The sequence below is a fragment of the Elephas maximus genome, chromosome 25 (assembly GCF_024166365.1).
Source record: "Elephas maximus indicus isolate mEleMax1 chromosome 25, mEleMax1 primary haplotype, whole genome shotgun sequence".
In the NCBI taxonomy this organism is placed as follows: Eukaryota; Metazoa; Chordata; class Mammalia; order Proboscidea; family Elephantidae; genus Elephas; species Elephas maximus.
In genome coordinates, this window is record NC_064843.1 from 31,244,962 (window position 1) to 31,259,391 (window position 14,430).

The following is a 14,430-nucleotide window of genomic DNA, read 5'->3' on the forward strand; positions in this document are numbered from 1 at the left end:
TGGTGCTTCTACCCAAGGCTGGGCATGGAATCTCTTCTGGCCAATCAGAATGTCCTCATTACCCTGGCCACATGATTGGTCCAGGAATGTGACCCAAGCAAGGCCAATAGGGGTTTTGAGGCAGTATTCAAACATATAAGCCTTCTACCTGCAAAGCCTGTGTATTCTCCACAATTCCAGTCTGCCTTATGCCTTGTGGACCACAGATGTCAAACAAGTATTGTCTCCAGTGCCAACTCAGACTGATTCATAAAGGTTGCCTGGGCTCTGTGTTAGGAACATTCTGAGACTGCTTCTAGGCTCAGCAGGAAGTGCCATGATCGATTAGTGATGTCTACCATGGGTATGGAAGGGGTGAGTATACATGCAGGTGTTGAGTTTTGCCATCCTGTGGTAGCAGCAAATCAGTATTTGTTGAATGAATGACTGAGTGAGTGAACGAATGAAAAATTCTGAATTCCATGACATTCTGCTTAAATTAGAACACTCTTTCTACCAACTGAGCCTGTCTCCTAGTGAGGCATTCTGGCACCTGGTTATGGGAATCTTAGAATCATAGAACTAATATTTGCCAGGACCTGCTTTGTGCCAGGCACTGTGTTAAACCCTTTCAATGCATTATTTCATGGAACCCTCAACACAGCCTCATGAGGAGAGGATTAAGACCTCCATTTTATCCTGAAGGAACCAAGGCCCTGAAGAGGGGGTCTACCCAAGGCTACATAGCAAATCTGTAGCTAAGCCCATTTCCCCACTGCTTCTGGGTTTTCTCCACTCCACCATAAGTAAGACCAGAGACAGATTATGTAGTGGTTGAAGCATGGTTCAGTTATTTATTCATTTACCAAAGAAAGAGGAAATGAATGCTTGGAAAGTCCTTGGAAAATCCTCTGGAAAATCCCTAGAAGATGAACCAAGTCTAATCCAACAGTTAAGCCTGTATATTTGGAGGCTGATTTCACAATCATCAGCTCCTAACACAAACACCACCATTTTATGTGTTGTATAATAACTCACTTCGTGCGTTGTAGAGTACCGTAAGGCAAGGCACAAAGCACTTCACATTCATTAATTCATTAAATCCCCACCACAGCCCTACAAGGAAGTAAGTTTTTGGAGGAGGAATTCAAGGCTCAGAAGGGTGAAGCAATCTCCTTGACGTCCCACATAGTATGGATTCAAACCACATCTGTGTGCGTGTGCGTGCGCGTGTGTGTGCACACATGTGTGCGTGTGTGTGTATGCGTGTGTGTTAGACATTTTTGGTTGCACATGGAATTGTTGTACTATGTCAGTAGAAGTTATTTTTGGAAATATGTGCATGAGAATAAGAATATAAAGGATGTCAGGAGGCCCATAGGGTGGACTGTAATGAATATTTGTTGTTTATAAGCCATTTCATGGAAACCCTGGTAGCATAGTGATTAAGAGCTACAGCTGCTAACCAAAAGGTCAGCAGTTCAAATTCACCAGTTGCTCCTTGGAAACCCTTTGGGGCAGTTCTACCTTGTCCTATAGAGTTGCTATGAGCTGGAATCAACTCAACAGCAGCTGGTTTGGTTTTTGTTTGTTTGTCTGTTTTCTCCCCATTCTTTCTCATGCAGCCTACTTCCCCTTTGGGTGACCAACTCTTCCTGACATGTGAAGTCTTAGTGGGACCCTGGGTACAGGGCTCAGGTGAAGCCCATTAGAATTTCTCTTTTAGGGCTTTGACTCTAGTGAGGGGTGATACCCAGCAGGAGGGATGCTTGGGATTAATTTAAGTGGCACAGCAAAGTGGCTAGTAGCATAATCCCTGGAAATGGAGAGCACTGTCCAATCTTGGGCTCCACTGTTTACTAGCTGTCTGACACTGGGCAAGCTACATAACCTGTCTTGCCTCAGTGTTTTCGTCTATAAAATGAGAATAATAATAGAATCTACATCATAACTGTTACACACTTAGGGCAGTGCCTGACATGTAGTAAGTTCTATTTTGGTGTATTTGTTTGTGTTGATGTAACTCCGTCAGTCTTCAAGGGGTTTCCAATTCATTCCGTTTCATTCATTCCTCCGGAAAGGACAGGAACAAGCAGGATGCTCCAGGGGACTCATGCTTGTTCCTGTCCTTTCATGAGGCTGGGCTCTGAGATTTCTTATTGGTTCTGTGAGCACCTGATATCCCACCAATACATTATTCATCTGCATAACTAACTTACCATCAGTCTCTGTTGCCCGCAACCTCGGAGCATTGACTGTCATGACGGTCTGTCTGACTGCAAAGATGAGGCTCTCGAACCTCCAAGCTATGGTCGCCTACTCCCAGCAGAATTCTGCACCCGATATTAAAATTCTGTTTTTTCTGGACACTCAAATTCACAGGTGAAGTAATGATAACAAAATCGTCCAGACTAGCTTCTGCAGGTTGGGGAGGATTTATTTGTTTGCTTAATAAACACCTTTAAGGGGATCCTCTAGGAGCTGTGACATGGTGAAGTCATCGGGGATTATCAGTCCCAAATTAAAGATGAGCAAATGAAGGTCAAGGGAGGTGAAGGACTTGTCCAAAGCCACACAGTAAGACGGGGTGGCTTCTAGTTCAGGTTCTCTCTGATTAACCGACGTGGGGTAGGAAATGGGCTGTGGAGTAGGGGTTGGGCTTTGAACTTAAACCCTCGCCCACTACAGTTGTCTGTTTGCAGTTCCTTGCTTAACCCCAATTTCTTTAAGCTTAATATTACCCCAGGGCCTTAGCACATGCTGTTCTTTCTGGCTAGAGCTCTGTTTCCCTGCCCCCACCCCCTCCATTCTCCCCCTAACTCCTCCCCCTTTTTCAGATCTATGGTCCTCTGCCCCATTCCTAGACCACCAGCAATAAGTTGATGCCCCTACAGTTTCCAATGTCAGCATCTCTTTCCTTCATAACAACTACCACATCCAGTTATTATTTTTTCTGTTCATCTGTTTCTTGCCTGTCTCTCCCACTAGATTGTACATTATTCTAGCTCAGTGCTTGGCATAACCTTTGGTGAATAATTGAGTGAATACCAGAGGCATTCGTCCAGAAATAACTTTAGCTATCCTCTAGTTTGTCACCCAAGAAAAGCTCAGGCCCACTGGGGAACAATGTCATGGTCAAGGTCACGCAGCCAACCACTCTCTGAGAGACAAGACCAGAGCTCCACAAGCAGCAGCCGTCAACTCAAAGCTCTGGAGTGGCTGATCATGACTGAAAGCAGGCAGGATTCACAGGACAGGGTGTTGGGACAGATGCTTACTCCCTGTCACCAAATCTAAGTGTCGGGTCCCATCGCTATCATCATCGTCCCCATTTTACGGACGAGAAAACGGAGGCCTAAGAGAGTTTGTGATTTGCCCAAGTCCCCCCACTGGGCAGTGGACAAGGAGGAGATCTGAACCCAGCTCTGACCCCGAAGTCCGAGCGGACATAACCTGGTGGCCGCGGCGCTGCCTCGATGTGCCAGTCTGTGCAATGGGGGCTGTTGGGGTGTGTGGGGCTGCGACAAGGAGGCAGGGGCGCTGTGGGAAGAGGGAGGAGCGCGTAGAAAAACGCTGCAGGACGTCTCAAGCTCGTCTTGGCAGCCGGCACAGCCCTAGGGGCAGGAGGGGACGCCTGGTTCTCATCACCCTCTGCGGCGGGTGAGAGAGGCCGGGGGCGCGGGCACAAAGAGGCCGCTGTCCCCCCGCGCGGCCCCAGGCCGGCAGCTGCGCTCGGACCCCGGCCCGGCAGAGGGTAGCCCTGGCCCCGCCCCGCCCCGCCCCGCCCCCGGCTGGTGGCCCGGCCGCTCCGTCGTCCGCGTCTCCCGGTCGGTCTCTCCCTGTCTCCAGTCTTGATTTCCGCCCGTCTCTCTGGCACCCTCTCTGTCTCTCTTCCTGTCTCCTGGGCCTCCCTTCGGAGATGAGGCCGGGGTAAGCGCCCCTAGCCAGCTCGCTCTGCTCGCTCCAGCCCTAGGTAGGGACCCAGGGCTGCTCCGACAGACCGACCAGCGGACCGCCCAGGAGAGGAGCAGCCGCCAGCCAGCTCGTCACCATGGTAACGCCTGCTAAGACCTAGACCACCTTGGTCTGCCTTCTTTTGAGAACGCCCTAGAACAGTCCCGGGAGGAGTGGGAGCAGGGGGGTGTCTGGGGCAGACCCTACTTTTTACGCTGAAAGGACTCCCAGGACCTCACCGGGGATCTGAGCCTAACTGCTCCACTCCCCAGCGAGGGGAACGGGGGATGGTGCAGGAACCCATCTCTGGCCTTGTGCTCCCCAAGACATGTCCCTCTTCTCCCTGGGCTCCCGTCTCTCGTCTGTGAAGTGGAGTAAGACTGGAAGACTTCTAAACTTTGATGCTGCCCAACCATAGCAGATCAGAGCTGGAGGCCTAGCTCCTGGACCTGGGGCAGAACTTGGGCAGCTTTGCTGGTTTATAATTTACACTCAGGGCTAGAAGATGAGACATGAGCATTGTCCCTACGTGGGGTGCTCCCCTGGGAAGCGAGTGGGGAGCTAGGTCTAGGGGACAGGAGAAGAGGTCCGTACCCCTGCACCCCAGCCCTCTGGACTGGCACCTGGAGAAGGTGCTCTGGGAGAATCATGTGTGCCTGAGTTTGTCCCAGTATCTGGGAACAGGGAATAAAAGAAAAGTCTGTTTTCAGGCAGACAATCTCAGCCCAGCTCCAGACAGGCCCAGCAGCCCTGGGGCGGGTTCACAGGAGCCGAGGGGATTTGGAAAGGGGCTGAGAAGACAGGCCAGGGCTTTAACCCTTTGACTGTGCTCAACCGTGTTGAGTTTTTGTGGGTTTTTCCTCTTTGGCACGTTCACATACAGAAGAATTCTCTATAGCGGTGTGCTTACACACACACAAAGCACATACATACTCTTGCTGACTCACACAGCTGAGCACATATGCCCTGTCTCACACGCACATGCCTTGTCCACCTGCTTTCCCATGCTGCTACAGTATAGGCATGCACCTGCAAGCACACACCGTAGACATATTGTAAAACCACACACACTGGCAGGGCAGGCATACACCCACATTTCTCTTGGAGCTGTTTGAAAACAGTAAACATAAGCTAATGGTTAACTTCAGCTCTCTGCACAGGCCAGGCCCTGTGCTGGGCGGTTTAAATGCGGGATTTCTTGTAACACACCAGCTCTAATACTAGACCTGCTGGCCTCTCCATCCAACACATGGGGGCCCGAGGCTCTGGGAGTTTAAGCACTGCCCCAGGTCACCCTGCCAGGAAGTGAGAGTGAGGACAGCCTGACTCCTGAGCCTCCATTCAGCTGCCACAACCACCCCAGAGCCACAACTAAACTGAGTGGTGTTTGTCAAACATAGGTCTTAGACCTAACCCAGTTATTAATTTTAGAATTCAGAAACCTCTTGCCAAACCCCAGGCCCACTGGGCAGTCCTCAGATCAAGGGTCAGGCGCTGGGCTGCTTCTCTTAAAGGGTGAGCACCTCTTTTCCAAGTGGCAACAATGAACAGATCTTCCTCCTGTCTCTGTCTTTAAGTATACAGGTCATTACCCACCCACCCCCTCCCTGGCTCACCTCTGTGCTCCAGTCACTTTTAGCCTTGGTCCAGAGCCTCTTATGTTTCTTGTTCCTTTCTGCCACAGGACCTTTGCACATGCTGTTCCTACTAGGCAGAACACTTTCAACTAATGAATTCTTATTCATCCCACAAGTCTTTCCCCAAATGTTACCTCCTCAGGAAAGCCTTCCCTGATTTCCCTGGCTCTTAATCTGCATGTCAGATACCTCTCCTTCATGGCACCCACCATAGTTCTTTTTGGGACAATTTGATTAATGATTATCTACTGTTCTGGGGGAGCCCACTGTCAGAGAATCTTCTGACAAAGAGGCTTAGGGTTCTTTAAATCAACTTACTTTTTAAACTTAATAAATATATTTCAATGGTAAATTTTATATCAAGACTGTGAAAAATCAAATAGAAAGGAATTATAAAATATACTTAAAAAAAAAACAAACCTACTATCATTGAATCGATTCTGACTCACAGCGATCCTGTGGGGCAGAGCAGAACTGCCCCATAAGATTTCCAAAGCTGTAAGTCTTTATGGAAGTAGACTGCCAGATCTTTTTCCCATGGAGTGGCTGGTAGGTTCAAACCGCTGACCTTTCAATTAGCAGCCAAGTGCTTTAACCACTGTGCCACCAGGGCTCCTTGTAGAATATATACAATGAAGACAAAGCCATGTTAGTAAGTCTGGCTGAGGGAGGTTGGCTATACCTGATTCCAGTCCAAGGACTCTTTTCTCTTTGTTAAAAGGAGCAATGGCTAAGGGTCTGAGAGGCATTCAAGATATACCAGCATCCAACTGAGGCTTTCTCCTTGGTCTAATCAGGAGGACTTGGAAGCGAATTTGAGTAATTTCCTTACTGTGATTTCATGTTGAGCCCATGTCCTTCCCAAATCATCTTGTAGGACACGGGTGATTTCATCCCATGCTTTGGAAAAAACTGGTTGAGTCCAATTCAATTCACTCAACATTCCCAAAGCACCTGCTGTGTGCCAGGCCCTGGGTAAGAACCTAGGGGCAGAAAAGGCGTAAGTCCTGGTCTCTCACCTGGGGGCTTGCAGTTCCTGGGGAGGACAGGCCCATTCACAGGAAACTCCACCCTGTGCAAAGGGTGATGGCAGTGGGAGGCCCTCCCTTTGCCTGGTGTCATGAAAACCTCAAGAGACGCAGGCTGAGCAAGGCCCTGAAGCAAAGGCAAGGAGCTGGCCTAGCCCAGGGAGGGGCACGGTGTGAGCAGAGGCCAGAGGTGTATGAGTGGGTAATGCTTCCCAAAGTGGGGCACCCTCTCTGGGTGTTGGGAGGGGAGCCTTTAGATAACTTAGATGTGCATTTTATTTTACAGCTTTTCATCTTACTCAGTAAGGAAGTGATTTAAACAGCACAAATCTATGATAATAAATATAAGTAAATTTATTTAAGTTAAAACGAATTGACAAAAAGACAAACATTAAGTAAATAACAACACACATTAAGTAGATAATTACGATATGCGAATACAGCCTGAGAACATCATGAGTGTGGTCCATGGGTGACTAGGATAATCCTAGGCTAGAATGTTAAATGTCTTAGAAGAAGTCGGAAAGGTAAGCCGGGAGCAGACTGCTGGGCTGTGAATGCCAAGCCAATCAGTTGCTAAGGCAATGGGGAGCCACTGGAGGTTGTTCAGCAGAGGAGGACCACAAGTAGATCTGTGTGGTAGAAGGTCCCTGTGGTAGCCAAAGGGGAGCCTGGCCTTGTGGCCGGGAGCCTGGGGAGGAAGCAGGAGAGCTGGTGGTTATGTGCGCAGGTTCCTACCCAGCTCTACCATTTACTAGTGGTAGAGCCTTGGACTCCTTTTCTTAACCTGTATGCGAATAAAAATATCATAGAATTACTGATGAAATAAAATAACAGGTGGAAAGTGCATAGCATAAAGAGGAGCACTGTAAGAAGTAGCTCTAGTTAGAGATGTTATTATCATTAGTGGTTTGGGTGGGAAATGGTGAGCCCCTGGGCAGAGGCAAAGGGGAGAGGCAGAGATAGGAGCACACGCGAGAGACCTCCAATACCCTCATTTGAACAAATACAAAACTGAGGCTCAGAGAGGTGAAGTGACTTGCTCAAGGTCACACAGTTGATACAGACAGAGCTGGACTTGAACGTGGGTCTTCTGACGCCCACTCTTTTCTCTTTTCGCTGCCTGTCAGCTCTTTTTCCAGTTTTTGAAAGTTTTGTTTAAGGAGCCAATTCTCACATCTCCACCCACACAAAAACAAAAAGGAATTAAAGCAGGAGAAGTTTTAGTTGGACATGAACAAGAACTTCATGGCGGCCAGAACAACAGAATGCTGGTTTTAGAATCTCCAGCCTAGAGATATTCAGGAGATGTTCAAGAGAAGTGTCCTAAGATGTTGAGCCTGGAGGTCACAATCGGACTCCTGCTGGGCTGCATGTGGCTCACAGACATGTTTGGTTTGGCCAAGCTTTAAACAGTGGGAGGCTTTGCTAAAATATCAGTAGGGCCGGCAATGCTGGGCTTAGGCAACACTAGGCTGGGGCCGAAGCTGTGGGGTATATGTCCCAGGCCCCACTACTCTCTCTTGCTTCTCTGGCACTGAGCTGACTGCCAGGAGCCACTTGCCAGGGAGCTGGAGGGATCATTTTCTCACCCTGGGCCCCCTTCTGTCTTCCACGTCACCTGTCAGCCCCCTTAGGCATTTGTATCGTGGCTACCAGTTTAGACTCTCCTGGGCCTGAAGCAGGAAGATAGACAAGACGGAAGACCTTTTTAACCGTTCTCTTCAACTGAGGATTAACCCCCATTTGGAAATTGCATCCCAGCTCCAAACCTTCCTGAACCTGATTATACTTAGAATTCTAGAACGCCCCACCAAAAGGGCCCTTGGAGATAGACAAGCATAACATCCCCATTTTACAGATGGGGAAACTGAGTCAGAGGCAGAATCTCACATTCCCTAAACATTTCTGCCACAGAGAGCAGGGGTTGAAGGCAGCCCGAGGACGCCACCCACCTAGATGGCTGGTGCTGAGTGATACTAGAGTGGTTCCCTATGGGAGTACCCCGGGGGAATCTAGGTCTTTAAGGAAATTCAGCCCACATCTCAGAAGGTCCAACTAACAACATCTGGTGAGACCATTTAAAAGCGTAACCAGCCTTCAAATTACACACAATTGCACTTTTATTTTTCCCCCCAATTGCAAAAGCCACACAAGCTGGTTACGGTACATTTGGAAAATCCAGCAAACTATGAAGCAAATTAAAACGGTGCCTAACAACTCCCATGGCCTTCACAGTCCTAAGGGCTAATTGCAGTTAATACCTTATTTAATGTCCTCTTGGCTTTCGGCTAGGCTTCCACGTGTTTTTACACAGTGGAGATCATACTGTACGGGAATTTTTTCTTTAAAAAATTACAATGTCAGAAAAGTAATTCCCCCCAGGGTAGGAGTTTTGACTAGCAGGCCCAGAGAACTTTCTAGAGTGGTGGAAATCTTTAGTATATTGATCTGAGTGGCGGTTACAGAGGTGCATACATAGGTGTGTATACTTGATGTCTGTTTATTTTACTTTATGTAAATAATACCTAAAAAAAAAAAAAAAACAGTTGCCATTGAGTCATTTCTGACTCATGATGACCCCGTGTGTGTCAGGGTAGAACTTCCATAGGGTTTTCAAATGGCTGTGAGCTTTCAGAAGTAGATCACCAGCTCTTTCTTCCAAGGTGCCTCTGGATGGGTTCAAACCGCCAACCCTTTAATTAGTAGCTGAGTGCTTAACCAACTGCGCCACCCAAGGACTCCAAATAATACCTAAAATTATACTACTAATAGAGGCTCATTGCAAAGACATTCAACTAGAAGTATATAAAGACACGTAGTCTCTCCTCGACTCCCCAACAAAACCACTTTGAACAGATAATGTTCTGTGGCCCTGGACACTATACAAGGTTCCCTGTGTGAGTCCAAAGGGACAATGAGCATCGACTGATCACTGATCGACTGTACAGGAGCCCGGCGATGAGGGCTGGGTTCTGCTCGCTCCCCTTAGTGAGCTCCTTCTCTGGCCCTGGGCTGCATGGGAGGCGGCTGGAGATAGGCTCTTGCTTGTCTCACCTTCTTCACTTTCAACATCTCACGGCTTTGGCTCCCGCTGAGGAACAGTTAAAGGCCCAGCTGGGCTGTGCTCACTGGGAAGGAATGGAAACACATCTATTAAGTTTCACATTTTGAGGGGCCCACGTCTGGCCCAGGGCGCTTGAGCTCCTGTGGTCCCAGACTGGGCTGCCTGATTGATTTGGGGTGGAGAGGGGCTAGCATTCCTTCCTACAGCCGCCTGGGCCCCCTTCACCACGTGCTTTCCCGAATACTTGGACAGCTTAAGAGCCCCTGGGGTTCAGGGCTGTGGCAGGTAATGCTTTGGCCAAGAGCTTGGAGTCCTCTTGAAACAGTCTCCCGTTTTACTGGCTGCCCTTTAAAACGGTTACAGTGTGCAGTGCACTGAGCCAATTTGTGAAAGCCAAAGGCTTCCCAGTCTGTGAGCCTCAATCTGCCAGAGGTAAACAACTTCTTTGGGCCTTACTGGGGACAGTGAAGGACAGCATCTGGGAAGGCAACCTCAAAGGCCGGTGGCTTCTGGTGGCCCCAAAGCAGATGAGGCTGCAGGGACAGGGAAAGAGGGTGGACTTGGCAACCTAGACCTGGGTTGGATCCTGGCTCTTTCTTCTCCTCTCTGTGATCTTGGGCAAGATCAGCCTCAGTTTCTCTGCGTATAAAATGGGGAGTTCCTGCTTAGCCCCTAGGAATGTTGTGTGGGCTAAGCAAGAGAATGTGAGTAGAGGGCCTGGCGCACAGTAGGTGTCTGGAAACTATTATTATTGGGATAAGAGTAGTGGATTCAGGATGAGACTGGGGCTGGATTTGCCCTCCAAATCTTGGTAGGCAAGAGATCAAGATCAGAGAGAACATTAGTGAGGACCAGGGGAGGGAAGATATCTTTACACAGAGGGTGGGACTTCAGCTTTGTTTGACAGTATGAGTAGAAATAAATAACAATTCATAACAATAACAACAGCAGCAACACCTAGTTTTCCCAAGATCCTCCACCTCCATTATCATCTTGTATCTCCACAGCAACTCTTTGAGTGAGTCAGGGTTGCAACTAGAATCCTCATTTGCTGGTGAGAGAAATGAGAGAAAATTTCTATGTCACGAAATAGAGAGTTTAGCTCATTGTTTTGCAGAGGTTGGGCTGTGGACCACAATTAGGACAGAACATATGCCACAGACTGGAATTAAATAACATTGAACCATGTGGTGAGAGAGTCAGTCCCCTTTGAATTCTCTAATCTTCTGATAATTCAAGGAGAAAGACTCCATTTGGTGATAGGCTGTCTTCAATGCCTAATGATTGACAATCTCACTTTGGAAGAAAGAGAGACCGACTGTTCCTAAAATTTAATAACGGTATTTGTTTTCATTTTTCTTTTAAAAGACGGTTTATTTTTATGTAAATGTTGTTGTTATTAGGTACCACCAAGTCGATTCCAACTCATAGCAAGTGTACACAACAGAATGAAATAAGCTGGAATGTCCTAAAGGGTCCAGCTAAAATCTTAGAAAGAAGAGGACTCAAATCCCCTGAAGTCTTCTTTAAACCACTTTTGTTTAATGTTGTTGTTAGGTGCCATCAATTTGGTTTTGACTACTAGCAACCCTATGTGCAACAGAACAAAATGCGGCCCGGTCCTCTGCCTCCTCACAATCATTGATGTATTTGAGCCCACTGTTGCAGCCACTGTGTTAATCCACCTCATCCAGGGTCTTCCTCTTTTTCACTGACCCTCTGCTTCACCAAGCATGATGTCTTTCTCCAGGGACTGGTCCCTCCTAATAACATGTTCAAAGTATGTGAGACGAAGTCTCGCCATTCTTACTTCTAAGGACCATTCTGGCTATACATCTTCCAGGACAGACTTGTTCATTCTTCTGGCAGTTCATGGTATATTCAATATTCTTTGCCAACACCATAATTCAACGGCATCAATTCTTCAGTCTTCCTTGTTCATTGTCCAGCTTTCCCATGCATATGAGGTGATTGAAAATACCATGGCATGAGTCAGGCACACCTTAGTCCTCAAAGTGACTTCTTTGCTTTTTAACACTTTAGAGGGTCTTTTGCAGCAGATTTGCCCAATGCAGTATGTTGTTTGATTTCTTGACTTGCTTCCATGAACGTTGATAGCAAATCCAAGAAAAATGAAATCCTTGATATTTTCAATATTTTCTCCATTTATCCTGATGCTGCTTATTGGTCCAGTTGTGAAGATTTTGTTTTCTTTTGTTGAGGTGTAATCCATACTGAAGACTGTAGTCTTTGATCTTCATGAGCAACTGCTTCAAGTTCTCTTCACTTTCAGCAAGCAAGGTTGTGTCATCTGCATATCACAGGTTGTTTATTAGTCTTCCTCCAATCCTGATGCCTTGTTCTTCTTCATACAGTTCAGCTTCTTGGATTATTTGCATATTTATAGAAACAGAATAGTAAAAACAAATATATTTTATATTATATAATAAATATACATTATTGTATTATATTTTATAATATTATTCACATAAATATATATCTATCATATAATATATAATATGACTATTACAATAATAAATATATATTAAGGAGCTCTGGTAGTGCAATGGTTAAGCACTAGGCTGCTAACCAAAAGGTTGGTGGTTTGAACACACCCAGAGACTTTGTGGGAGAAAGACCCGGACATCAGCTCCCATAAAGATGACAGTCAAGAAAACCCTACTGGGCAGTTCCACTCTGTCACATGGGGTCGCTATGAATCTGAACCGACTTGACCACACCTAAGAACAACAACATAAGTATATTTATATAAATAATATAAACTACCACATTTTTGGAGTTATATCCTATTTATGCCAATTGATACTGATTTTTCAATTTAGAAGGGTGATGTAATATTAACTATAATGTAATCACCGCCACAAAATACCAGTGATGGCTGTTGTAAATGAGCACCTACTAAGTGCTAGTCCTACGTAGGGCACCTTATGTGCATTATCTCATTCAGTATCACTCAACCCTTTAACATAGGCATGATTATAAAGTCCAGCTTTACAGATGGGGAAACTGAGGCACACAGAGTTAAGTAACTTGCCAGGTCCAGCCAAAAAACCAAACCCACTGCTTTCGAGTCAATTGCCAGGTCACACAACCAGTAAGTGGCAGAACCAGAATTTGAATCTGGGCAGCCTGGCTCCATTCTCTTAACTCTACAGGCATATAGAGTCTCCATCACTGATGTAGGGACAAGGAGGGAGGAGCAGGTTTCGGAAGATGCTGAGTTGGATTTGATGTGTCGATGGTCTGTACCTAATCGACATCTAGGGAGAAGCATCCAGGAGGCAGCTGGATAGATGAGTCTAAAGCTCTGATCTTGTATCAGTTAGCTATTGCTGTGTAACAAACCACCCCAAAACTCACTAGTATAAAGCGGCAGTCACTCGTGACCACTCACACATCTGTATGTCAACTGGGGATAGTCTGATCCAGGCTGGGCCTCAATGGTGGCTCAGCTTCAAACTCCAGATCTGCAGGCCAACCAGGTGGTGAGATTTGGGGATGCCAACTTCTGCTTTCCCTCTGACCCTGACCTGAATGGCTCTCCCCATTCCTCCACTCCTTCTGGGACCAGTAGGTGATATTTGAGCAAGACCTGAAGGAAGTGAGGTGTTGAGGATGCCTTGGGAAGAGTATTAGGAAGAGGGAACAGCCAATGCAAAGGCCCTGAGGTGGGATTGTGTGGAACAGTAAAGAAGGCCGATGTGGCTGGAGGGGAATGAGCAAGGGGGAAAGGTTAACAGTGGAGTTCAGAGTCAGCAGGGGCCTTAGCTGTTCATGTTAAGTGGACACTGCCCTTATAATTACTGTTGCTATGACTTTTCCTCTTCTCCTCCTGTCCCTCACAGGACCCCCCATCCCTGGACACAGCCATCCAGCATGCCCTGGCAGGCCTCTATCCCCCGTTTGAGGCCACAGCACCTACCGTCCTGGGTCAAGTGTTCCGTCTCTTGGATTCCAACTTCCAAGGGGACGGGCTGAACTTCCTCCTGGATTTCCTGATCCCTGCCAAGCGCCTGTGTGAGCAAGTACGCGAAGCAGCCTGTGTAAGTTGGAAAGGGATGCAGGGCTGGGGGATAAGCTCTCCCAGAAGGCCATGGGGCTGGAGGTAAGCAGAGTAGGAAGGCTGGTGTGTGTCTTGCTTCAGAGGAAGAATTAAAGTTGTGGGATGGTTTTTTCTAGTATTGTTGTTTGCTCAGAGGGAGACTTCAGCCCTGCAAATGGAACATGAGGGTCTCCTGGGCCTTTATTCTTTGACATCCGAAAGTCACCATGTCTGTACTGTGACTAGCAGGGATAAAGACCTGGATAAAAGGCATGCTAGGGGATCCAGGCTCCCTGGAGCCTATCCTGGGGTTGGCATTGAGGGCATTGCCAGGTTGCCTTGACTGAAGTGGGGCAGCTTTAATGGAAATAGCTGAGAATGTTCCAGAGTTTCCCTGGAGCTCCTAAGGCATCAGGGCTGTCTCTGTCTTCCCCTTTCCAAACCCAGATCTTGGGGAGGCCTCCCCCAAGGCAAAGTGGCAGGAAAAGTATTTTAAGCAGGACTTGTTGACTGCAAATGACAGAATCCTTACTCAGACCAGGCCAGGGTAGATTAGGCCTCAGGTACCAGTTGATCCAGGGACTAAACCCCTTGAGGACTCTTTCTTCTCTTGTCTGCTTCTCCCTGCTTCTAGCATCACTCTTATGGATTAGGTGTTCCTACAAGACTGGAGCCCAGGCCCATTCTGGAATTATCTCTGGA

The 14,430-nt window shown here is 47.4% G+C and overlaps 1 protein-coding gene across 2 annotated transcripts in view; it reads left to right on the forward strand.

Moving 5' to 3' along the window:
- Nucleotides 1-3,637: 3,637 nt before the first annotated feature.
- Nucleotides 3,638-14,430, forward strand: part of KIAA1755 (KIAA1755 ortholog) — a 42,122-nt gene continuing 31,329 nt past the window's right edge. The window contains exons 1-2 of one of the 2 annotated variants that reach the window (XM_049869727.1): nt 3,638-4,033; nt 13,532-13,729. In XM_049869727.1, coding sequence (XP_049725684.1) covers nt 4,031-4,033; nt 13,532-13,729 — 201 coding nt within the window. In that variant the 5' untranslated portion in view covers nt 3,638-4,030. Of the gene's footprint in view, nt 4,034-13,531; nt 13,730-13,756; nt 13,792-14,430 lie in introns of those variants that run through there. The other variant, XM_049869728.1, reaches the window with a different exon arrangement.